Source organism: Lithobates pipiens, unplaced genomic scaffold (genome assembly GCF_037356315.1).
Source record: "Lithobates pipiens isolate NorthernLeopardFrog02 unplaced genomic scaffold, aLitPip1_a1.2 Scaffold_3, whole genome shotgun sequence".
NCBI lineage: Eukaryota > Metazoa > Chordata > Amphibia > Anura > Ranidae > Lithobates > Lithobates pipiens.
The window spans coordinates 70,558,323-70,585,622 of record NW_027507790.1 but is presented as its reverse complement, the minus strand read 5'-3'; the positions used below and the strand labels follow the sequence as shown (position 1 = coordinate 70,585,622).

At 42.6% G+C, this 27,300-nt stretch overlaps 1 protein-coding gene across 1 annotated transcript in view; it reads right to left on the bottom strand.

The window, feature by feature from the left end:
• The window catches only part of TMEM132D (transmembrane protein 132D), a 1,480,018-nt gene that overhangs the window by 15,755 nt on the left and 1,436,963 nt on the right, over positions 1 to 27,300 (bottom strand). Inside the window, exons 6-7 of the mRNA XM_077461813.1 lie at positions 10,933 to 11,138; positions 6,060 to 6,330 (exon numbers count right to left, since the gene is read on the bottom strand). Coding sequence (XP_077317939.1) covers positions 6,060 to 6,330; positions 10,933 to 11,138 — 477 coding nt within the window. The remainder of the gene's footprint in view (positions 1 to 6,059; positions 6,331 to 10,932; positions 11,139 to 27,300) is intronic.

Genomic DNA, 27,300 nt, shown 5'->3' with positions numbered 1-27,300 from the left:
TTTTTTTCATCCTATTGTAGTGCAAGCAGGTACAGCCTAGATGAAAGTGGCAACAATGCTCTTACTTTAGGAGCAGTGCAGCACCATTGCCATGCTATCACAGGAAGCTGCATTAGGTAGACTTTACTGGCAGGATTAATAGGTATTTGTGTGGCTTTCCAGGAAGTAAAAGAAAACTGTACTTATATGTAAAGTGGTATTAAAGAGGAAGTAAACCCTGATGAGTTTACTTCCTCTTTCATTCCCTGCAAAGGCAAAGCATAATGGACTACTATGCATCGCATAGTAGTCCATTATGTGTCATTTACCTGACAGAGGAGCCAGCAAAGTCACCGCTGTCCCCTGTAGTCCGGCGCATCTATCTTCTCGGTGGGGTCTCGCAGCTCCGCCGCTGTCATTCGGTGAAGCCGTGATGACGTCACTCCCGCGCATGCGCACTGGAGCCGACACGCGCTGCAGCTCCGTCGTTGAAAATACGTGCTCAGTGCGCCTGCGCGCCGCTGTCTACGGCCCAGCGAAGTCACCGCTGTCCCCCGTAGTCCGGCGCATCCATCTTCTCGGTGGGGTCTCGCAGCTCCGCCGCTGTCATTCGGTGAAGCCGCGATGACGTCACTCCCACGCATGCGAACGGGAGCCGACACGCGTGGCAGCTCTGTCATTGAAAATGCGTGCTCAGTGCGCCTGCGCGCCGCTGTCTACGGCCCAGCGAAGTCACCGATGTCCCCTGTAGTCCGGCGCATCCATCTTCTCGGTGGGGTCTCGCAGCTCCGCCGCTGTCATTCGGTGAAGCCGCGATGACGTCACTCCCGCGCACGCGCACGGGAGCCGACACACGCGGCAGCTCCGTCATTGAAAATGCGTGCTCAGTGCGCCTGCGCGCCGCTGTCTACTGCGCATGCGCCGTAGACATCGGTGTCTGTCTTCGGGCAAATATCTCCTAAACCGTATAGGTTTAGGAGATATTTCTTGGACCTACAGGTAAGCCTTAATCTAGGCTTACCTGTAGGTCAAAGTGTGTTGTAAGGGTTTACAACCACTTTAAATTAAAAATAAAAATGCTATATATTGCAGTTTACCAATCCTTAAATGTAGTGGCTTCATGTGCCTCAATTTTTAGTCTTTGTTTCCTTTATTTTCACTTGATGATTAGGTAATTGACACACTTCCTATCTTGGGGTGTCTCCTCTCTAGATGAAGGAGCAACAGAGACACCTGTGGACAGCAGAATTCTCAGTCTGGAGGAGGGTACTATTAAATAAGCAGCAGATCTAGATAGACTTGATTAGCAAATTAAAGCCAAACTCCAGCTAATGCTTTTAACCACTTGCCGATCACCTCACACCGATATACATCGGCAGAAGGGCTCGTACAGGCAAACCGACATACCTGTACGTTGCCCTTTAAGAGGCGGCCAGCAGGCGCGTGCATGCGGCAATCTCCGGGTCCCGCGGACTCGATCGACGCGGGGATACCAGCAATCGCCTCATGAAGGGGAAGAATGGAGAGATGCTAATGTAAACAAGCATCTCCCCGTTCTGCCTAGTGACAGTGTCACTGATCTCTGCTCCCTGTGATCGGGAGAAGAGATCAGTGAAGTGTCACACGTAGCCACACCCCCCCCCACAGTTAGAAACACAACCCAGGACACACTTAACCCCTACACTGCCCCTAGTGGTTAATCCCTTCATTGCCAGTGTCATTTACACAGAAATCAATGCATTTGTATAGCACTGATTGCTGTATAAATAACAATGGTCCCAAAAATGTGTCAAAAATGTCCGATGTGTCCACCATAATGTTGCAGTCACGATAAAAATCGCTGATCGCTGCCATTACTAGTAAAAACAAAAATGATTAATAAAAAGAGCCATAAAACTATCCCCTATTTTGTAAATGCTATAATTTTTGCGCAAACCAATCAATAAACGATTATTGCACTTTTTTTTTTTTTTTTTACCAAAAATATGTTGAAGAATACATATCGGCCTAAACTGAGGGAAAATTAGTTTTTTTATATATTTTTGGGGGATATTTATCATAGCAAAATGTAAAAAAATAATGCATTTTTAAAAAAATTGTCACTCTTTTATTGTTTATAGCGCAAAAAATAAAAACTGCAGGGGTGATCAAATACCACCAAAAGAAAGCTCTATTTGTGGGGAAAATGTTGTTTAGGGCAAAATCGCATGACTGTGCAATTGTCAGTTAAAGCGACACAGTGCCAAATCGCAAAAAGTGCTCTGGTCAGGAAGGGGGTAAATTCTTCCGGGACTGAAGTGGTTAAACAGCAATGTCTTTTTATTTTGTCCTTTTGGGATAAAGGTTTTACATAAATGAATTCAAGTTGAACATTCTAAGTATCCCTGTCAGTGTTAAAAGGTTTGTCTCAGCACTCTAACTGCCACTTTTGCTTGACAGCTTTGTTTGTTAAAGGAAATCTATACATTTATAAATAACAGACAGATCTTGACAGGATAAACAGGTTAAAATGAATGCAGACACTGCATCTAATAAGTGGTAAGCTGCAGTATATTACTTTTTTGTTTTTGGGTTCAACACCCCTCTAAATGCAGCAGCATGCATTTCTTTTAATGGAAGGTCATAGTTCTACTAACCAGTTTGCACCCCTTACCTCCACCATCAAAACACACTCATCTTTGCCAACATCCTGGCTTGTATTTAATCCTAATGCCCCGTACACACAAATGTTGGATGTGAGCTTGTTGGCGGAAAATCCGACCGTGTGCATGCTCCATTGAACATTTGTTGGCGGACTTTCCGCCAACAAATGTTGGCTAGCAGGTTCTCAAATGTTTGTTGTCAGACTTTCCGATCTTGTGTACACAAGTCTCTCAGACAAAAGTCCACGCACGCTCGGAATCAAGTAGATATAACTAGCGTTCGTAATGGAGATATCACGTATGTCTTGTATGTCATTACGTTCATAATTGTTGGCCAACATTTATATGACCGTGTGTATGCAAGACAAGTTGGAGCCAACATTCTTCGAACAAAAGATCCATGGTTTTGTTGTCAGAAAGTCCAATCGTGTGTATGGGGCATTACGGTACCAACAAGAATCTGTTCCTTGCTGACCACTAGAGGGTGCTTCTGAAAGATGAGAGATGAAGTCTGCACTAAGCATAATGTGCAGCCAGGCTCTTGTCTCTCAGTAGCTCACTGCAGTGGTAGCTAAAACATACACTATTTTGTTAAAAGTATTGGGATACTTGCCTTTACACGCACATGTACTTTACTAGCATCCCAGTCTTTTGCTACATACCATTCAGTCTCATTGGATTAGAAATGCATATCAGTTGTAAATACATCACTATTTTATTTATATATAAATATATATATATATATATACAGTGGTGTGAAAAAGTGTTTGCCCCCTTCCTCATTTCCTGTTCCTTTGCATGTTTGTCACACTTAAGTGTTTCGGAACATCAAACCAATTTAAACAATAGTCAAGGACAACACAAGTAAACACAAAATGCAATTTGTAAATGAAGGTGTTTATTATTAAAGGTGAAAAAAAATCCAAACCATCATGGCCCTGTGTGAAAAAGTGATTGCCCCCTAAACCTAATAACTGGTTGTGCCACCCTTAGCAGCAACAACTGCAACCAAGCGTTTGCGATAACGTGAAATGAGGCTTTTACAGCGTCCTGGAGGAATTTTGGCCCACTCATCTTTGCAGAATTGTCCTAATTCAGTTACATTAGAGGGTTTTTCGAGCATTAACGGCCTTTTTAAGGTCATACCACAACATCTCAATAGGATTCAGGTCAGGACTTTGGCTAGGCCACTCCAAAGTCTTCATTTTGTTTTTCTTCAGCCATTCGGTGGTGGACTTGCTGGTGTGTTTAGGATCATTGTCCTGCTGCAGAACCCAAGTCCGTTTCAGCTTGAGTACACGAACAGATGGTCGGACATTCTCCTTCAGGATCTCTTGGTAGACAGCAGAATTCATAGTTCCTTTTATCACGGCAAGTCTTCCAGCTCCTGAAGCAGCAAAACAGCCCCAGACCATCACACTACCACCACCATATTTTACTGTTGGTATAATGTTCTTTTTATGAAATGCAGTGTTCCTTCAACGCCAGATATACTTGGACACACACCTTCCAAAGAGTTCCACTTTTGTCTCATCGGTCCACAGAATGTTGTCCCAAAAGTCTTGGGGATCATCAAGATGTGTTGTGGAGAAATTGAGACAAGCTTTGATGTTCTTTTTGCTCAGCAGTGGTTTTCTCCTTGGAACTCTGCCATGCAGGCCATTTTTGCCCAGTCTTTTCCTGATGGTGGAGGCATGAACGCTGACCTTAACTGAGGCAAGTGAGGCCTGCAGTTCCTTGGACGTTGTTGTGGGGTCTTTTGTGACCTCTTGGATGAGTCGTCGCTGCGCTCTTGGGGTAATTTTGGGCGGCCGGCCACTCCTGGGAAGGTTCACCACTGTTCCATGTCTTCGCCATTTGTGGATAATGGCTCTCACTGTGGTTCGCTGGATTCCCAAAGCTTTGGAAATGGCTTTATAACCCTTTCCAGACTGATAGATCTCAATTAATTTCTTTCTCAATTGTTCCTGAATTTCTTTGGGTCTCGGCATGATGTGTAGCTTTTAAGGATCTTCTGGTGGACCTTACTGTGTCAAGCAGCTCCTATTTAAGTGATGCCTTGATTGTGAACAGGTGTGGCAATAATCAGGCCTGGGTGTGGCTAGAGAAATTGAACTCAGGTGTGGACAACCACAGTTATAGTATGTTTTAACAAGGGGGGCAATCACTTTTTCACACAGGGCCATGATGGTTTGGATTTTTTTTCACCTTTAATAATAAACACCTTCATTTACAAATTGCATTTTGTGTTTACTTGTGTTGTCCTTGACTATTGTTTAAATTGGTTTGATGTTCCGAAACACTTAAGTGTGACAAACATGCAAAGGAACAGGAAATGAGGAAGGGGGGAAACACTTTTTCACACCACTGTATATATATATATATATATATATATATATATATATATATATATATATATAATTTTTAAAATTATATATTTGTCTTATATACATTTTTCGCAGGAGTGCAGTGGCCGGGTGGGAAGTGGTTATTCATATATGAATAGATCTCTAGTAAGATGAATGGTAATATTGCAATGTAATACTCGATCTTTACGTTTGCAGTGCAGCTATTTTGTTTTATCTGCTTTGTATTTTCTTGATTCGCTCCCTGTCTCCATTAGTAATATTGAATTCCCTGATACTGGTAGTCTACAAGCCAAGGGTTAATGGCTCAGCTATGCCTCCTGTGCTTTTCTCTCTCCTCCCACTTTCCTTCCTCTCCCGCCCTTCTGGCTCTATGCAGCAATTCAACTTTCTCCCTCTTTCCCCTCCCATGTTCCTCCCCTTCCTGCCATTTTGGCTTTATGAGCCCATCACTTCACTTCACTGTCCATGCATTTGAAAAAGAGGGCAAAGTCCCTGGAAATGCATCAGGTACAACCCTTTTCCTGTCATCCACCAGGCATTTTGACAGCTGTCATGCTCGACTGCAGCTTACAACACAGCTGCTAATAGCCATACTTTGAGCTGGCTGGCTCCCTGTCATCCTCGGTCTCTGTTTGCTCAGTGATGTCTACAGCCTCGCACTGATCACAGCAGCTTGGTCTCAGGAGTTCACTATCCATGCTGTTTCATATTTGATACTATTTGATACTACTGTCCTCAGCCCCCGGCTTTTCATTTTCTTCTACGTTGTGGATAGCCTTCCCGGAAGAGGTGAAGCTGTTATAGCTTCAAAGGGTGGGCCAACTCAATATTGAACCCTACGGACTAAGACTGGGATACCATTAAAGTTCACATTAATGTGTGTTGGGAAGGAGTATAATTTTTCTCTACAAGAAAGGAAGAGTCAGAGTTTTTGTCCAGCTTAAAGGAAAAATGACAGATAAAATGAAAGTTTAGTTATGAACCTAAAGCAATTACATTTTTTTCTAAACCAGCATAACCATGATAAAGCATGATGTAATAACTCATTGCTGTTCAAAGCCATTCTTACCTGTAAAGTTGTCATACCAGCTTCTTGCCCAATCAGCATCTGACCTTGAATTCTTAGAACTTTTGGTTCATCCATCTGGATAAATTCACTAATTAGATCAGTTATATCCGCCTGCCAATCAGATCCAAGCAGGTAATTCAGCTGTCCAGCTACGTCAGGAGATTCAGCAATGAACTGTGTGAGGACTCTCAATAAGGCATGTTGGTATTGTAAAGTACAGCCTTTACCCTTTTTATCATCATCCTCCTCATCTTCACTGTCCCTTGCTGGTCTAAAAGGGAATTAAAACATTTCAACAGCTGAGTTCTGGCTATGAGAACCTCATATATCAGTGATGACGAACCTTGGCACCCCAGATGTTTTGCAACTCTATTGATGCTACATGATGCTCTTGTACTCTGCAGTGTAGTTGAGCATCATGGGTAATGTAGTTCCAAAACATCTGGGGTGCCAAGGTTCACCATCACTGTCATATATCATCATTTGGAGCACCACTATGGGGGGACATGTTTATCTGCAAACTGCAAGTTTTAATTTCAAGTGCAGTTCACCCAATCTCATCACACACATGCCTATTTCACTACCATCCAGAGAGTAAGGACATATTTTTAAAGAAAGCAGTCCATCCAAGATAGTACTTTTTTGACTAAGCAGAAAATAGTTATGTTCAAAATCTAGTAGTGGTTAGTCACATTCAGTTGAAATTGTTCTGTAATATTTTGTAGTTTTTCCAAACCACTTATTTGGTTCTAATGTTCTGGTTTCAAGGTGATGATTTTTTTTTAGGAACAGAATGTGTGTGTGTGTGTGGGGGGGGGGGGGGGTAATTTGGAAGCTGTGGAAATCACCCTGCTCTTATTAAATAATGATATCTGTGGTGTCAAGAAGTATGTATGAGTGTTAATTCCTCAATTCACATGGCTAAAAAAGGTAATTGTTGGCAAATCACCAGGGTAGATATGTTAAAATGGTATTATGCTGTATGCAGAATACAGATGGTGTCAAAGACCTCCACCCCCTAATCAGGGGTGGTGGTTCCAGTTTGAGCTAAATGGTCCCTTGCATACCTCTTGCGAACCAGTTGTCCGCTCTGTCATAAATGTAAACCTTACTTTCCGTGTAAAAATGTCTCTTTTCCTAAAGTGTAGGAAAACTGCTGAGTTCCGACCTTCCTTCCTGTGTTGGGCCATTCCTTTGTTCAGAGCGTGTTTTATCTCCCCAGTGTATCAGTCTGTGAATTCCTCACTACAGTGCACTGCATATACCAAGGCACTTTTCTTGTGTTTGGATGTTGGTTCTTTTGGATGTCTGCCTCAGTGTATTTCTAGACTTTTTTTCTGATCCTTTAGCTACATACAAGATGACTATATTACTCTGGGTGTTCTGCTTCTTGTTCTGTTTGATGGTCTTGTGTTTTCACTTGACCTTGTGGATGTTTTAAGCAAAACCCCTGCCTGGGCAGCCACAAACTTTGCGAGCACTCTTGAGGTGTCTGATTTCTATTTCTGTAGACTCTGTGCTTGTTGTTACTATCTAAACCTGATCTTCTTTTAACCCCAAGTTTGTGTTCCAGTGGTGGGAGTCACTCACCAGACTAGTCTGTGTAGGTGTTTTGTGTAGACCTCAATGGAAAAGCCACTCCTCCTTGACATGTGACACACTGTACAAAAATGGTTATTTGTTATTTGGTGCTTCTTCCCATGTAAAGTTGATGCATTTGTTCTTTGAAATTATGTGTTCACTAAAAGCTTGTTCTAATCTTGACTCATGTATTATCCACATACTTAACCACTAGAGATCCGTGCTTTCACCAAATGACGGCTATAGCGCAGACCTCCTTTGCCGGGACTTCGTCTATTGACGTCGTCCCGTGCACGAGCGGCCTGAGCGCCCCCTGAGGGGCGCGCGTGGCGTGCTCTGTGATCGGCGAGTCTATGAGACTCGCCTGATCACGGATCCGAGCAAGGGGTCGATCCCGACCCCTTACCACGTGATCAGCTGTCAGCCAATGACAGCTGATCATGTGATACAACGGAGCCGGTAATCGGCTATTTTTCCTCCTCATGCTGTAAAAAAAAGAGCCGATCACCGGCGGCCGTGATCGGGACATCAGTCCCAATCACGGCCAGCTTACCAGTGCCCACCTGCCCCCTGCCAGTGCCACCTCAGGAATAAATATGTGCCCCCCATCAGTGCCACCCAGCAGTGCCCATAGTGCCACACATCAGTGTCCATAGTGTCACACATCAGTGCCCACAGTGCCACCCATTAGTGCCCACAGTGCCACCCATCAGTGCCCACAATCTGCCTCAACAACGGAGCTGCATCCCAATGCCACATATCCGTGCCCATCAGTGTCATCTACCAGTGCCCATTAGTGCCGCCCATCAGTGCCCAGCAGTGCCACCTATCAGAGCCACATATCAGTGCCACCTATCAGTGCCCATCAGTCCCATCTATTAGTGGTACCTATCAGTGCCCCTTAGTGCCACCCATCCGTGCCACCCATCCGTGCCATCGTATCTGTGCCCATCTTTGCCCATCAGTGTTGCCTTATCTGTGCCCATCAGTACTGCCTTATCTGTGCCTATCGGTGTCACCTTATCTGTGCCTATTAGTGCCACCTTAACTATGCCTATCAGTGCCCACCAGTGCAGCCTATCAGTGCCCACCAGTGCAGCCTATCAGTACCCACCAGTGCAGCCTATCAGTGCTGCCTCATCAGCGCACTTCAATGAAGGAGAAAAATGACCTGTTTGCAAGATTTTATAACAAACTATTAAACATGATTTTTTTTTAGCAAAAAATAAAACTACCAGTTGTAATTAAATACCACCAAAAGAAAGCTCTATTTGTGGGAAAAAAATGATAAAAATGTCATTTGGGTATGGTGTTGTATGCCCGCGCAATTGTCATTCAAAGTACATCAGCGCTGAAAGCTGAAAATTGGTCTGGGCAGGAGGGGGGTTTAAGTGCCCAGTAAGCAAGTGGTTAAACCAATGGCTTGTGTTATTCCCCTGAACGAGTTTAAGCCTTTCTTCCCCACCTCCTCCATGTACAAGTCATCTACACTTGGAGATACAAGCGATTACAAAGCACAGCCATGTTCCTGTCTTATTCCTGTATATGAAATAGGTTGTGTTGAGAGAAAGGTCCAACGAGGAATATACTTGGTGTGGTTTGAGTTCTGTTCATCTGTCAAGAGTCTTGTCTCATTTAAATGTTTCCTTACAGTCTCAATAGCTTCTTCAGCTAGTTAAAAAGCCTGCATGCAACAATCATTTAAGGGGTTTATAGCTGAACTCAAGGCAAGCAGCTTAATACTTAATAAGTTGAAATGCATATATGGAAACCTGCCAAAGGTTTTACAATTTTGTCCATCCAGTTTTGAGATTTACAGAATAAGTTGGTGAACTTACTGCAGCACAGTGTGATCTGCACTCCATACACCTTGTGATTGGATACAAATGGAGCAACAGCAAATTTGCTCAGGCTATTGACCTTCCCTTCTTCCAAGCCCCACTGTACATGTCATTGTAAATGGCAGATATAAAGACAAAGGGGGTTATTTACGAAATGCAAATTCATTTTGCACTAGAAAAGCAAACTACAAGTGCAAAGTGCACTTGAAATTGTACTGAAAGTGCACTTAGAAGTAAAGTCGCTGTGGATCCGAGGGGGACAGGCAAGGAAAATAAAAAACAGCATTTTAGCTTGCACATGATTGGATGATAAAATCAGCAGAGCTTTTCCTCAGATTCACCCCTTCCAAGTGCAGTTGCAGTGCAATTTCAAGTGCACTTTGTACTTGTAATGCAAAGTGGATTTGCCTTTCTTAAATAACCACCAAAGTCCCATTTTAACTAATTTTATTTTATTTACATTTTTTTTCATAATTATAAAACTGCTTTAAATGTGTTTAATATATCTACTTGGAGTACAGCTTTAATTTATCACTCCATTATCTAACTGACCTCTTTGACCAGCAATGGGGACAAATACATGTTAAGCATGCTTGTTAGTTTAAATTCTCCAGTAGACATAATTAGAGTTAATGGATTTTTTTTTACCTTTTTTCATTCATGAACCTTAGTCAGCAAATAGTAATTGTAAGTGTTAGTGTATTAAGGGTTTGGCTTTGAAAATAATTGTGACAAACAGCAGATTTCCCTTCCATACTAAAATTCCTCTGCTGGATTATATTGTAATAGTTGTAGAAACAGGGTGTGCCGTAAAGAAAAACATCCTATTACTGTACAGTAGCTTAATGTATACCAGTTGTATACAGGCATACCCCACTTTTAAGTACAAAATGGGGTTCATTTACTAAAGCTGGAAAGTGCAAAATCACACTCACTTCTGCATAGAAACCAATGAGCTTCCAGGTTTTATTACCAAAGCTTAATTAAACAAGCTGGGGTTAGAAGCTCATTGGTTTCTATGCAGAAGTGAACCTGATTTTTCCACTTTCCAGCTTTAGTAAATAAACCCCATGCATACTTAAAAGTGGGGCATGCCTGTAATCTTTCTATAATGCGGTAATAATTCATAAATTAATGATACATTTTAACTAAATATATGAGTATATAAATTAAGTTAAAATATTGACTATTCTTGAAACAGTTTCAGTTTTACACAATTGACACTGGCAAAGTGAAACATGAAATTTCCAGTGAGGAATTTATTTTGAAATCTCTAGAGCTAGATGAAAATCTAGAAGCTATAAATTCTTTTTGAAACTAAAAAAAAAAAAAAGAAGAAAATCTAGAAGCTATTGTATCCTCTTAGCATTGTGTATGTTAATATACTGTAAATTGGCACTTATTAAAAAATGTACTAAAATTCTTTAATATGAGTTAAGGAAAATATATACCTCTTATTTGTCATAATAGGAACCCTCCAACCTTTGATCTGATTTAATTCTGTATCAGACACATCTATCAGCAGGGGGAGCCGTGGCACCCATACTGTCATTTCCAGTGAGGCTTTAAAATGTTGATACATGAAATTCACAATGGCATTAACCTTTCCTTTCATTTCCTTTCCATTTACAAAGACATAGTCACATCTTTCCGAAACCTGCAAAGATGAGAAAAAGAACATGCTTACTGTATAGAAAAACTGCAAGGAGGTTTACATGGCAATACAATGTAATTTCTGAGCCCTGACAGAAACCTACTGTTGTAACGTCACGGTAAGGAATAATTCAATGCCAGTATGCTATTAATTGCAAAGGAATCATGCATCACAGCTAGAAAAGAACAGAGAACTGAAACCAGGTCAGATACATTATGTGAATTTTCAAACTGAGGTCAGCAATCACAGCATGGGTATTTCTCATGTGTGATGTTTCCTCTAAGAATACAGCTAAAAAATATATATATATATATATATCATACATAAATTTGAAGCTAAACTCCAGGCAAACAGCTAAATACACTTATAAAATATAAAGAGAATGAGTTGCCTCACAGGACAGTGTTAAACATATAGAAGTTATATAACATGTGCCATCATACAAATTTACTTAGAATAGAAGTTTGGGAGTCTGGACCCCAACCTAGACTCGCCAAGAAAAAGAAGGCAGGCGGACTATCTCTGTACACATTTAAATGACATATAAGAAGGCTGTTTACCTGCCAAAGGATTTGCATTATGTCTATCCAGTTGCTATATCAATAGATGTCACTAACACAGCACAGTGCCTTCATGGTAGGATAAGGGACCTGATTATTATCTTCTGTATTTAATTAATATTACTGACCTCAATCCCAGCCCCAGACTATGACTGAACAGTGAAGGATAATCATCACTCTAATGAGTTAAACTGTCAATGAGTTTGCTTTCTCCTTCTGTCAGCATGCTGCTTCACAGCACATGAACTGCATGGCTCCCTGTGTTGCTTCTCATGCTCTCATTCTGAGCTCTAATGTGTAGGGAATTGCAAACCAAGAGGGTGGATGGAACACAGGATACCAGTGTCTGGTTTTATGAACACTTTTCATGTTCTGGCTCCTGCTCTCTATATATGACAGCTAGACACTAAACTTAGCAAATGGCTCCTTGGCAAATGAGGTTTCCTCCAGGAGGGGAGAATACTGAAGTATTCCAAAGCCTAGGCCCAATGACCCTGGAGAAAGAAAGTTCTCACAGTTGCACCTTCACCAAGCAGGCTTTCAGGAAGACAGACAATGTTCCAAAAAATGCCCCAAATATTCAATATCTTCCCAGCCGGCTCACCAGGCCCTCAATGCCTGTATATTTGTAATCTGGTTAAGATCTCGTTAGGTTGCAAAAAAAAAGAGAGTGTAATAGAAGGGCTAAAACACCCACCTACAGTATATGTAAAAAAATGCTGTTCCACATTGCCTTTGAGGGCTGCTTACATAGTTAAAAGGCTGGACATTTGGCCACATGATCGGCCAATCTGAACTCAGATCATTCCCATTAGCAGGAATAATGTAACAAATTGGTTCTGTGACCAGCATTAAAGGGAGCAGGAAGCTGAATTTTCCCCAGGAATAACAAGCAAAGAAATACAGATATTGGAAATATGTAAATTCAACTGGCTTGCACCATTTGAATATGTGAGTAAAAATATGCCAATTGATTTAGTGACTGAGTTGTAGAAAATATGTGAAAAATATTCCTTAGCCTGTCAAAATATGCCAACATCACAGAAAGTTTGCCAGAACTGTCATTTTGATTAGATTGACAGAGCAGGATTTAGTCAGCAGTTACTGGGAGAAAATGTTTTTACCATTGCTCTATTGTTCCCACTGCGCTTATCATGTTCCTGAAAAAATACTCCTGGTGACCATAGTAGTGCTCACCACGTGCTTAGTATGACTAGCAGAGGATCCTTTGTGCATTCAATTTTCATAGCAGAGTCATTTTTTCATTCAGAATGTCTTTAGCATACTGCTCCACATTCTAAGCAATTACTTTGCTTGCCTTTCACTGGGCATCCCATGAGCTCAGTGTATGCCTGGCAAAGTCTTAATTGTGATCAACATGAGCTTAGCAGAGTGTTCCATACTCCTTTCAATTCCATGCATTCCTTATATTCAGCATGTCCTTGATTTCTCTTTTGGGGTTAACATGTTCCTAGCAAAGTGCTTGGTGTGCTCAGCATGATACCCTTCAATGCAATTGGCATGTTCATGGCATGTATCTGAGTGCTCAATGTACTGCTCTCTTTACACCAGCAAAGAATTCCATTTAATTCAGCACATGGTTGGCAAGATTGCTCAGTATACTCAGCATGTTCCAAGTAAAGTCCTTTAAGTGCTTAGCATGTCTTAAGAAAACTGTTATATACTCCCTATTTACCCAATATGTCTAAAGAAGGGTGCCCTATATGCCTAGCATGACCCTGGAAGATTATTCCATATGCTAAGCAGATTCCTGAAAAAGTCTTACCAGTTTGCCGCTGAACATACTTTCTAGAATGAAAAGAAGGGGCGTGAAGCATGCTTACCATGGATGCACTACATTAGTAAATATTAATTGTTCAAGACGTGTGCCATACTGTATAATAGGCAGCGTGGATGCTGTAATAAGGAAAGTTATGTCTGGAGATGTTGAGTCTACATTCCCACTATAACAATCTCATGTTATGTGGCTAATGTTGTCTGGACAGTGTCCTTTGACACATGTTGTATTGACACTGTAGATCAGTGATTCTCAACCAGGTTTCCGTGGAGCCCTAGGGTTCCTCCAGAGGTTGCTAGGGGTTCCTTCAGCATTGGGCCATTTATGCCTCTCGGATAAGTTCCCACCGACACCATTGATCTTCTTAGCTATCTGTAAGGAGGTAATTCTTCCCAATGACCACAAATGTAAGGGCCATTCTTCCCACTGACTATCACACTAATGTATCATGAGTTGTAGATTTCTAATTGTTAGCAGGGGTTCCCCGAGACTGGAGAACTATTTCAAGGGTTCCTCTGGGTTGAAAAGGTCGAGAAAGGCTGCTGTAGCTGCACAGTCCCTGAGTTCAGTAGCCACTACCAGAGCTGAGCCTTATGCCGCCGCCGCGTACACACGAGCAGACTGTATGGCGTACTTAGTCCGTCGAAACACATTTCAGCGGACAATCCGCTCGTGTGTGGGCTTCAGCGGACTTTTTCAGCGTGCAGTCTGGCGTACTAAGTATTTCGGTTTTTTCGAAATTCTGTCCGTCGTACTTTGGTTTCAGCGGACAGTACGGTCGTCAGTATGCTAGTTCGACGGACTAAGAATGGCGCATGCCCAGAAAGGATTTACACGGCGGAAGGGTGCTTTGCTGTGTCTTGGACTTCCTATTTCTAGTCCCGTCGTACGTGCTGTACACGTCATCGCGCAAGCTTTCGACGGACTGTTTGTGCATCCGTGTGTGGTCAAGTCCGTTCAGTGGAAAGTACGACGGACTGTCCGTCGGATTGTATGACGAACTAAGTATGCCATACAGTCCGCTCGTGTGTACGCGGCATTACATTTATTAAGTCACTCTCCATCAAAAGGAATTATAATCATCTTAGCTATTACAAGTATATTGCAATAAAATAGGATATCATCACTGAGCTGTGAATTCTAATATTTACAATAATTATCTTTATTTTTCATTTTCATTGCAAGTTACAATATTTGTTATAATGCTAAGTTGTCAATTTAAAAACATTACATCTAAATGAATTTACTATTTAGGTATAAATATACATTTTGAACAAGTGCAACTTTAGTTGTTTATTTTTACACACATAATGAGAACTACATGTGTAAGCTAGCCTCAGACGTTACATAGTGAGGGCAATCATATTTTTTTGTTAAGCATTGCACTGAAATACTGGCTTGATCACCTGAAGTGGAAATAAATCCATTAATTTGCCTGTTCCCAAAACAGTTACATTCAAGGTATACTGTGAATCATAACTGTCAAAGTTTTTTGTATATTCAACTGAACTATCAAGGTATCAAATGGCTGGTGTCATAAATGATTGTGTGTGGAGCATCATGGGAACTGCAGATTAAACAGAGGCTAAAATGGCAACTTCCTTGGCTGTAAAGGATAGGAGGGTTTAGTTCTGTTTTGAGTTTGCATAGTAATACCTATGGGGAAAGAAGCAACCAAGTTCCCAACTGAACAATGGCGACTGGTAGTTTTTAATTGAGGGGGGGGGGGGGGGCTGCAAACAATCCACCTTACACCACCCTACCCCCGGTCAGGTCATGGATGGCAAACCCACCCCCCCGGGGTGGGTCAGTTAGTATTCATGGCCTCGCACTTACCCCATGTCACGAGCAATGCTCTGGGTGGCTTTTCTTCAGGCTGTGGGTGGCTGCTTCCTCCCTCCTCTTCCTGGTGGCAAATCTGATCAGATCTCCTTTCGGCCAATTGGGTGATGGGTCTCGGGACCCAGTTCCTGATTGTTTGGGAGTAGAATCAGTGTCACACAACTGGGTGGGCTTCGGGCACAGTGCTCTGTGCCCTGAGCCCATCCTTTTTTGAAGCCTATTATAGCCTCTGGCTCTGATCACATGCTTAATAAAAAAAAAACATATTGGAATCCATGCGTCCAGCGCCCTGCATGTAGATCAGGGTGCTGGATGCATAGATCGGGGGGGGGGGGGGGGGCGGCGGCACACGTGCGCCCTCCATGGATGGGCCGCCACTGCAAATGAGCCTTATCTCAAGGGAAAAGTTGTTGCTAAAAAAATGGCATTAGCTAATAGACCTGATTATTGATAATGATTGAAAAGACCACGACTACTAAGAGTAGACTACTCTTATTAACCACTTCAGCCCCGGACCAATTTTCAGCCTAAGGACCAGAGGTCTTTTTACAATTTCGCACTGCACTGCTTTAACTGGTGATTGCGTGGTCATGCAATGTTGTACCCAAACGAAATTTGCATCCTTTTCTTCCCACAAATAGAGCTTTCTTTTGATGGTATTTGATTGTCTCTGCGATTTTTATTTTTTGCGATATAAATGGAAAAAGACCGAAAATTTTAAGAAAAAAATATATTTTCTACTTTTTGTTATAAGAAAAATCGAATAAACTCATTTTAGTCATACATTTAGGGCAAAATTTATTCAGCCACATGTCTTTAGTAAAAAAAATGTCAATAAGCGTATATTTATTGGTTTGCGCAAAAGTTATAGCATCTACAAACTAGAGTACATTTTCTGGAATTTACACAGCTTTTAATTTACGACTGCCCATCTCATTTCTTGAGGTGCTAAAATGGCAGGGCAGTACAACCCCCCCAAATGACCCCATTTTGGAAAGTAGACACCCCAAGGAAATTGCTGAGGGGCATGTTGAGACCATTGAATTTTTTTTTTGTCCCAAGTGATTGAATAATGACAAAAAAAAAAAGTTTACAAAAAGTTGTCACTAAATGATATATTGCTCACACATGCCATAGTTATATGTGGAATTGCACCCCAAAATATATTCTGATGCTTCTCCTGAGTACGGGGATACCACATATGTGGGACTTTTTGGGAGTCTAGCCGCGTACGGCACCCAGAAAACCAATCACTGCCTTCAGGATTTCTAAGGGTGCAAATTTTTGATTTCACTCCTCACTACCTATCACAGTTTCGAAGGCCATAAAATGCCAAAATAACACAAAACCCCCCCAAATGACCCCATTTTGGAAAGTAGACTCCCCAAGCTATTTATTGAGAGGCATGTTGAGTCCATGAAATATTTTATATTTTGCCACAAGTTGCAGGAATATTACAATTTTTTTTTTTTTTTGCACAAAGTTGTCACTAAATGATATATTGCTCACACATGCTATGGGCATAAGTCAAATTACACCCCAAAATAAATTCTGCTGCTTCTCCCGAGTAGGGGGATACCACATGTGGGGGACTTTTTGGGAGCCTAGCCGCGTACGGGACCCCGAAAACCAAGCACTGCCTTCCGGATTTAAATATAAAACGCTACCAAAAAAACTGTTAGCAATCGCAGGGATCAGGCCTGACTCTGCGATCGCTGCAGTTATGTGTTTAGTGTTTTGTAAGTGACAGTGATCGATCGATACTGCACTTGGGTGGGCTGGGCGGAGGGGCAAAACGCAGGTGCTAGCAGGTATCTGGGCTGATCCTGCTAAGAATGCGTTTTTTTGAAACCCTAAACTGCTGGGGACGCTAGTATAGATCTGATCAGATCAGATATTGATCTGTTCAGATTCTATACCACTACGGGAGGTGTATGCTTTGCGCGTGGGTGTTAGCGGTACTGGCACTAACCTAGCACTGCCTGGGGCGATGCAGACCCTGACCCTAAAACCTAATTGATATCACCCGCCGGGTGATCAGGGGGTTAAACCTTTATTGGGTAATAAATGTCGGGTGCCCTGATGCTATAAAAAGCAAACTAACCAGAGTCACCCGTAACACTTATATGGTGATCACTGGTGAAAGGGTTAACTAGGGGCAATCAGGGGGTTCAAATTTTTATTAGGTAGTATATGGGGGTCCCTGGCGCTATATAAAAACCTGACGGGGAACCTAAATAACTAACTGGCTAACCAGCGTCACCAGTGACACTTATACGGTGATCGCTGGTGAAAGGGTTAACTAGGGGCAATCAGGGGGTTAAAACCATTATTGGGTAGTATATGGGGGTACCTAGCGCTATAAAAACCTGGCGGTGAACCTAAAAAAATAACTAGCTACCTAGCGACACTAGTGACACTAATGCAGCTATCAGAAAAATGATCGCTTAGTGACACTGGCAAAAGGGGGTGAAAGGGTTAACTAGGGGCAATCAGGGGGTTAAAACCATTATTGGGTAGTATATGGGGGTACCTAGCGCTATAAAAACCTGGCGGTGAACCTAAAAAAATAACTAGCTACCTAGCGACACTAGTGACACTAATGCAGTGATCAGAAAAATGATCGCTTAGTGACACTGGCAAAAGGGGGTGAAAGGGTTAACTAGGGGCAATCAGGGGGTTAAAACCATTATTGGGTAGTATATAGGGGTACCTAGCGCTCTAAAAACCTGGCGGTGAACCTAAAAAAATAACTATCTACTTAGCGGCACCAGTGACACTAATGCAGCTATCAGAAAAATGATCGCTTAGTGACACTGGAAAAAGGGTGTGAAAGGGTTAACTAGGGGCAATCAGGGGGTTAAAACCATTATTGGGTAGTATATTGGGGTACCTAGGGCTATAAAAACCTGGCGGTGAACCTAAAAAAATAACTAGCTACCTAGCGACACTAGCGACACTAATGCAGCGATCAGAAAAATGATCGCTTAGTGACACTGGCAAAAGGGGGTGAAAGGGATAACTAGGGGCAATCAGGGGGTTAAAACCATTATTGGTAGTATATCAGGGTACCTAGCGCTATAAAAACCTGGCAGTGAACCTAAAAAAATAACTAGCTACCTAGCGACACTAGCGACACTAATGCAGCGATCAGAAAAATGATCGCTTAGTGACACTGGCAAAAGGGGGTGAAAGGGTTTACTAGGGGCAATCAGGGGGTTAAAACCATTATTGGGTAGTATATTGGGGTACCCAGCGCTATAAAAACCTGGCGGTGAACCTAAAAAAATAACTAGCTACCTAGCGACACTAGCGACACTAATGCAGTGATCAGAAAAATGATCGCGTAGTGACACTGGCAAAAGGGGGTGAAAGGTTTAACTCTAGGGGCAATCAGGGGGTTAAACCTTTATTGGGGGTGGTAGGGGGCTACCCTGGACCTAACACTAACTGCCCTGACAGTTTTTACTGTCACAACTGACACTGAATGCAGTGATCAGTAAATAAATGATCACTGCAATCAGTGACACTGTGACTGGGGGGGGCGGGGGGTATCGGGGGGCGATCAGGGGGGGGTTTGTGTGCTTGTGTGTGCCTATGTGTTAGTGTAGTGTTGGTGCACACTTACTGTGTCCTCTCCTTGTAGTCCGGTCAATAAGACCGCCCTGAGGAGAATGACATCACTTCCTCCCTGCCTGTGTTTACTTTACACAGTGGGAGGAAGCTTCTCATTCGCCAGGAGCGATCGAGAGGGGGTGGCCAGAAACCAACGGCCATCCCCTCATCCCAGATCAGTGAAACGGACCACCGCATCCAGCGGGAGGGGGTCCGATCGGACCCCCCACCCGCTGGAAGGCGAGCACGTACATGTACGTGCTTGTGCCTGTCGGTGCCATTGCACCGACGTACATTGCCATGCGGTGGTCCTTAAGTGGTTAATAAGCATTAATAAGCATTAGCACAAGTATTAATAAGCACCTGAAATAGGGCTATAGTTATGTCTAATGTTACAAGAGTTTGTCACTGTCTTCCTGAACAGAAAGAATCGAGTGCTGTCCGTGATACTTTTTTTATTTGCGCTAACATCCAATTTTTCAGGACAAGCATTTGCAGTATGTCCCCTTCTTCAAGGTCCAAGCAGTACTAATTTACTCACTGCCTTCCTGTACACAAACTAGACTTCTTTGAAACAAAGAGCAGTAGCCACCCTGGCTGAATGATTATGTCAGATTTTTTAAGCTCAAAGCGGTACATTGTTTTGCATAGAAATTTGACGTTTTATATTGTAGGCCTGTAATTCTTAGTAATAACACACTTAAATCAGTCCAAACAAGAATCTAGTAGACATCTGGGGTATGACAAAGTTTGAAACACAAAATCATAAATTATAATATAATAAATAACTATAAATAATTATAAACAATAATAATATAATAATAATATTAATAATAACAATAATATGAATTTCCCCACTATTCACTATCGCTCAATTCTGCAAGTGTTCTAATTTACTATTGCTGTTTTCTAGGTGGTCTAAAACTTCTTTTGATGTAAAGGAACACTTTTTGGTTGCCATGGACAATCTCAAGTTTCCAGGCAGAAAGAACAGTATATATATAATATAAAAGTGCATGCAGGGCACTGCACAAAGTACTAGGGACAAAAAGGAGGTGAAATAATTTCATACAATAATGTAATCTGTAAGATTACAGTGTACTGTATGTGTCATGAATTTTGTAATTTTGTAATTTGCCACCGGGCTTCGCCCCCAGGCATTGCAACGCTCGCAGGGAAAGGAGCGCGGCACAGAGGCATCAGGTGGAAGACACAGCCCACAGACACAGCTGGGGGACATTGCAGAATCTTCGGACGAGATAAGTAACCTGGACCAGGATCCTGAGATGCAATCCCGAGTCTAGTTCAGGGTTACCGCTTATTGTACTAAAATGTAACCACGAGCCACACTTGAGGTTATCGCCAGGGAGGTTAATGATAAAAAAAATAACTTTTTGAAGCATTGTGAAATTGTATTTATCAAATAGATATTAATGGGGGTTATTTACTAAAGGAAAATCCACTTTGCACTGCTAATGCACTTGAAAGTGCACTGAAAGTACACTTTGAAGTAAAGTCGCTGTAGATCAGAGGGGGACATGCAATGGAAATAAAAAACAGCATTTGAGATTGCACATGATTGGATGATAAAATCAGCAGAGCTTCCACTCATTTCAGATCTACCCCTTAGATTTAGGCCTCTTTCACATGGGACGAATCCATGATGATCCGCCCCGTGGACATCCACTTGCTCAGCGTGGATCGCTCCGTCGATCCCCGCTGAGCGGGAAGATGACCGGTGTGTCTCTGCACACTATGCAGGGACGGACCTGTTAGAGCGCCGCTCTCCCCTATGGGAGATGTGATGACGATGGACCGCAGAGTCCGCCATCACCTGATGCGATCGATGGAAAAATAGGTTTTTCCTCCATCACACTTTTACAGATCGGAGCGGGTCGGATGTCAGCGGACATGTCACCACTGACATCCGACGCTCAATAGAGGTCTATGGAGCATCCGTTCAGGTCCGCCTAAAAAACTGACAGGTGGACCTGAACGGATCGTTCATCTGAATGGCCTTAGAGCAACTTTACTTTTCAAGTGCACTTGCAGTGCAGTGGATTTGCCTTTCGTAAATAACCCCCAATGTGTATTTTAATATATTTATATTTCATCACATATACATTATATACGTCTTCTTTAAAATTAAGTAAAGTGCTTATGCCATCCTAAAACTGACCTAAGAAATATTTTGTAACATCTGTAGGCTGGTTGGATGAATGCCATAAATAGATTACAGTTGAATTTGGATTAAGCACAGATTAAATACATATCAATGGAATTAAATCCAAAATGTGTATGCAGAGGAAGAGTAACTTGTAAAAGAGAATGCTTTTAATCTGATTCATTTTCCAGTATGAGGAGTGCTTCCAAGACAACCAGCCTCGTCAAAGATTGTCTTTGGGTTAAGGACATTGAGAAAAAGTCCAGCTTGGCTCTCATGATATTTGAAATGACATCAGTTAGAAGCATTCGTTTATAATTTGGAGCTGTCTGGAAGAAGTTCAAAAAGGTTCTGTTATTCCACTAATCAGCTTTAGAAGCAGGTGGGTGGAGGGAGGCTTTAAGAAAGGGAAAGTTTTCCTTTTTATTTTGCTACCATCGTGCTCTCCTGCCAATTTCGCTGGTCTGTGATTAGAAATGTAAACGCTGTATTTTAAAGCCAGCAGTTTTGATCATAGAAATGTTGCATCCTTTTAGATTTCAACATTATAATATTTCATGCATATATGCAGACATTTGGTGCCTTTGTAGATGCTCTACACCCAAGATGTCATTAGAGTCTCCATAGGAAAACTAAAGCTGTTTCCTTCATTCCTCTATAATACCTGTGTACTCTTAACAAGCATATAAATGAAAACTTGGGCAAAGAATTCAGATTAGTGAAGTGGCATCATACACCTGAAAAAAGGAACAGTATCAAACAATATTACGGTATATTGCAAGAGCGCTCATTTAATCATTCCACTTAAAAGGGATATTTTATTTCCAGGTGGACAATAGTGGGCCAAATCACACACTTGAGCCAAGCTGTATTGGTGCCAGCTTGTTGTAAGATGAATGTTTTTATATTATAAAGAGCACGAATGAAGGAGTAGAAACACCCAAAAGTGGGTGAAAATAGTCCAAGATTGCAAAAGGGGTGTACACAGAGCCAAGAAATATGTCAAGGAAAGTTGGAGTTTCCAACAGACATAAAAAGTCAGCCAGATACTCAGATCACCAAACTGCACCTACAGTTGACATATAAATATTTAGGTGGTCTTACAAATATATTGGCAGAGAGACATACCTATGTGAAACATAGCTGCCTGCACTGAAATTCCAGAAAGCAAAGTGGGACATTTTATGTTGGATTGGGTGATTTTACTTATCCCTATTTGGCAAAATTTCGAGCAGAAATGTGGTCAACCTTCAATCTACTCTCACCAAATTATTTCCTTAGTCATCAAAACCATGGAGATTGGTTGAGGAAAGGGTTGAAAAGTTTTAGGCTTTAATTGCTGCCTGTGTGTTTCCTGGGGAGATTATTTTATCACCCCCTGTCCTGGTTGTTGGGACAGGAGGTGAGATGAATCCCTCAAATGGGAATAAAAACATGACCAAGGTTTTAACTCTGTTTAACCACTTCAGATCCGCGCTATTGCCAAATGACGGCATTAGCGCGGACCTACATTTCCAGGACTACGTCTATTGACGTCGTCCTGGTTACGAGCGGCCTGCGCGCCCCCTGAGGGGCGCGCGCGGCGCGCTCTGTGATCGGCGAGTCCGTGAGACTCGCCTGATCACCGATCCGTGTAAGGGGTCGATCCCGACCCCTTATCACGTGATCAGCTGTCAGCCAATGACAGCTGATCATGTGATAGAACGGAGCCGGTAATCGGCTATTATTCCTCCTCGCGCTGACAGCGCGAGGAGAGAAAAAAAAAGCCGATCACCGGCGGCCGTGATCGGGACATCAGTCCCGATCACGGCCATCAATACAGCTGACCACCTGCCCCCTGCCAGTGCCCACCTGCCCACCGCAGTGCCATCCTGAAGTAAAATAAAAGAAAAAGTAAGTGCCCCCCGTCAGTGCCCCCTGTCAGTGCCCATAGTGCCCACAGTGCCACCCACAGTGCCACCCACAGTGCCACCCACAGTGCCACCCACAGTGCCACCCCACAGTGCCACCCACAGTGCCACCCAATCTGCCTCAAAGGTGCTGCACCCCAGTGCCGCCCATCAGTGCCCAGCAGTGCCGCCCATCAGTGCCCAGCAGTGCCGCCCATCAGTGCCCAGCAGTGCCACCTATCAGAGCCACCTATCAGTGCCACCTATCAGTGCCCATCAGTCCCATCTATCTGTGGTACCTATCAGTGCCCATCCGTGCCACCCATCCGTGCCACTTATCCGTGCCACCCATCCGTGCCATCTTATCTGTGCCCATCTTTGCCCATCAGTGCCGCCTTATCTGTGCCCATCGGTGCCGCCTTATCTGTGCCTATTAGTGCTGCCTTAACTATGCCTATCAGTGCCCACCAGTGCAGCCCATCAGTGCCCACCAATGCAGCCCATCAGTGCCCACCAATGCAGCCTATCAGTGCCGCCTAATCAGCGCACTTCAATGAAGGAGAAAAATGACCCGTTTGCAAAATTTTATAACAAACTATTAAAACATGATTTTATTTTATTTTTTTTGCATCTTTTTTTGTTTGTTTAGCAAAAAATAAAACTCCGAGCTGTAACTAAATACCACCAAAAGAAAGCTCTATTTGTGGGAAAAAAATGATAAAAATTTCATTTGGGTACAGTGTTGTATGCCCGCGCAATTGTCACTCAAAGTGCATCAGCGCTGAAAGCTGAAAATTGGTCTGGGACTGAGGGGGGTTTAAGTGCCCAGTAAGCAAGTGGTTAAAAAAGTAGAGTGGAGCTTAGTAGAAGACCACACTGAAGTCTATGGGTGGGAACGGCTGTAATCTTGAGACAAAGTTTTTTGCCATATTCGAGGCTAATAGACTAGCTGTTATAAAAAAAAAGGCATATGGATCTGGGCACTTCCATAGGTGACATTAACCAGAGATAAAACATTTTTTTACTATCATACAGTGGGGAGAGGGTCCTTTTAATGAGACTTTGAAAAACAAAAAACCTTTAACCACTTTCAGACCGGACCAATTTGCTGGTCAAAGACCAGACCACTTTTTGCGATTCGGCACTGCGTCGCTTTAACTGACAATTAACCACTTGAGGACCGCCGTATTGCCATTGTACGTCAGCACAATGGCACAGGCAGGCATAATCACGTACATCTACGTGATTGCCTTCCAGCGGGTGGGGGGTCCGATCGGACCCCCTCCCGCTGGTTACGGCGGTCCGATTCGGTCCAGGAGCGCTCCGTGATGAGGGGATGGCCGTTGGTTTTCGGCCACCCCCTCTGGATCGCTCCTGGCCAATGAGAAGCTTCCTCCCCTGTGTATTGTTTACACAGGAAGGAGGAAGTGATGTCATTCTCCTCGGGGCGGTCTTTTTGACCGGACTACGAGGAGAACAATAAAAGTAAGTGTGCACCAACACTACACTGACATGTAGGTACACACAGGCACACAAACCCCCCCCGATCCCCCCCCCGATCGCCCCCCGATCCCCCCCCCCGCCCCCCCTCCCCCCCCAGTCACAGTGTCACTGATTGCATTGATCATTTCTTTACTGATCAATGCATTCAGTGTCAGTTGTGACAGTAAAAACTGTCAGGACAGTTAGTGTTAGGTCCAGGGTAGCCCCCTATCACCCCCCAATAAAGATTTAACCCCCTGATTGCCCCTAGAGTTAACCCTTTCACCCCCTTTTGCCAGTGTCACTAAGCGATCATTTTTCTGATCGCTGCATGTGTCGCTAGTGTCGCTAGGTAGCTAGTTATTTTTTTAGGTTCACCGCCAGGTTTTTATATCGCTAGGTACCCCGATATACTACCCAATAATGTTTTTAACCCCCTGATTGCCGCTAGTTAACCCTTTCACCCCCTTTTGCCAGTGTCACTAAGCGATCGTTTTTCTGATCGCTGCATTAGTGTCGCTACAGTCGCTAGGTAGCTAGTTATTTTTTTAGGTTCACCGCCAGGTTTTTATAGCGCTAGGTACCCCGATATACTACCCAATAATGTTTTTAACCCCCTGATTGCCGCTAGTTAACCCTTTCACCCCCTTTTGCCAGTGTCACTAAGCGATCATTTTTCTGATCGCTGCATGTGTCGCTAGGTAGCTAGTTATTTTTTTAGGTTCACCGCCAGGTTTTTATATCGCTAGGTACCCCGATATACTACCCAATAATGTTTTTAACCCCCTGATTGCCGCTAGTTAACCCTTTCACCCCCTTTTGCCAGTGTCACTAAGCGATCGTTTTTCTGATCGCTGCATTAGTGTCGCTACAGTCGCTAGGTAGCTAGTTATTTTTTTAGGTTCACCGCCAGGTTTTTATAGCGCTAGGTACCCCGATATACTACCCAATAATGGTTTTAACCCCCTGATTTCCGCTAGTTAACCCTTTCACCCCCTTTTGCCAGTGTCACTAAGCGATAATTTTTCTGAACGCTGCATCAGTGTCGCTAGTGTCGCTAGGTAGCTAGTTATTTTTTTAGGTTCACCGCCAGGTTTTTATAGCGCTAGGTACCCCGATATACTACCCAATAATGGTTTTAACCCCCTGATTGCTGCTAGTTAACCCTTTCACCCCCTTTCACCAGCGATCACAGTATAAGTGTCACTGGTGACGCTGGTTAGCCAGTTAGTTATTTAGGTTCCCCGTCAGGTTTTTATATAGCGCCAGGGACCCCCATATACTACCTAATAAAAATTTGAACCACCTGATTGCCCCTAGTTAACCCTTTCACCACTGATCACCGTATAAGTGTTACGGGTGACTCTGGTTAGTTTGTTTTTTATAGCATTTTATATTCAAATCCGGAAGGCAGTGCTTGGTTTTCGGGGTCCCGTACGTGGCTAGGCTCCCAAAAAGTCCCCCACATGTGGTATCCCCGTACTCGGGAGAAGCAGCAGAATTTATTTTGGGGTGTAATTTGACTTCTGCCCATAGCATGTGTGAGCAATATATCATTTAGTGACAACTTTGTGCAAAAAAAAAAAAGTTTGTAATATTCCCGCAACTTTTGGCAAAATATAAAATATTCCATGGACTCAACATGCCTCTCAGTAAATAGCTTGGGGTGTCTACTTTCCAAAATGGGGTCATTTGGGGGGGTTTTGTGCTATTTTGGCATTTTATGGCCTTCGAAACTGTGATAGGTAGTGAGGAGTTAAATCAAAAATTTGCACCCTTAGAAATCCTGAAGGTGGTGATTGGTTTTCGGGGTGCCGTGCGCGACTAGACTCCCAAAAAGTCCCACACATGTGGTATCCCCGTACTCGGGAGAAGCAGTAGAATGTATTTTGGGGTGCAATTCCACATATAACCATGGCATGTGTGAGCAATATATCATTTAGTGACAACTTTTTGTAAAAAAAAATTTTTTATTTTTTTTTGTCATTATTCAATCCCTTAGGACAAAAAAAATAAATATTCAATGGGCTCAACATACCCATCAGCAATTTCCTTGGGGTGTCTACTTTCCAAAATGGGGTCATTTGGGGGGGATTTGTACTGCCCTGCCATTTTAGCACCTCAAGACATGAGATCGGCAGTCATAAATTAAAAGCTGTGTAAATTCCAGAAAATGTACTCTAGTTTGTAGACGCTATAACTTTTGCGCAAACCAAAAAATATTCGCTTATTGACATTTTTTTTACTAAAGACATGTGGCTGAATAAATTTTGCCCTCAATGTATGACTAAAATTTAGTTTATTCGATTTTTCTTATAACAAAAAGAAGAAAATATCTTTTTTTTTCAAAATTTTCGCTCTTTTTCCATTTATATCGCAAAAAAAAAAAATCGCAGAGGCAATCAAATACCATCAAAAGAAAGCTCTATTTGTGGGAAGAAAAGGACGCAAATTTCGTTTGGGTGCAATATTGCATGACCGCGCAATTACCAGTTAAAGCAGCGCAGTGCGAAATTGCAAAAAGACCTCTGGTCCTTAAGGTATTTATTGGTCCGAGGCTGAAGTGGTTAATTGGTGGTATTTGATCACCCCTGCGGTTTTTATTTTTTGCGCTATAAACAAAAATAGAGCGATAATTTTGAAAAAAACGCATTATTTTTTACTTTTTGTAATAATAAATATCCCCCAAAAATATATAAAAAAACATTTTTTTCCCTCAGTTTAGGCCGATACGTATTCTTCTACATATTTTTGGTAAAAAAAATCGCAATAAGCGATTATTGATTGGTTTGCGCAACAGTTATAGCGTTTACAA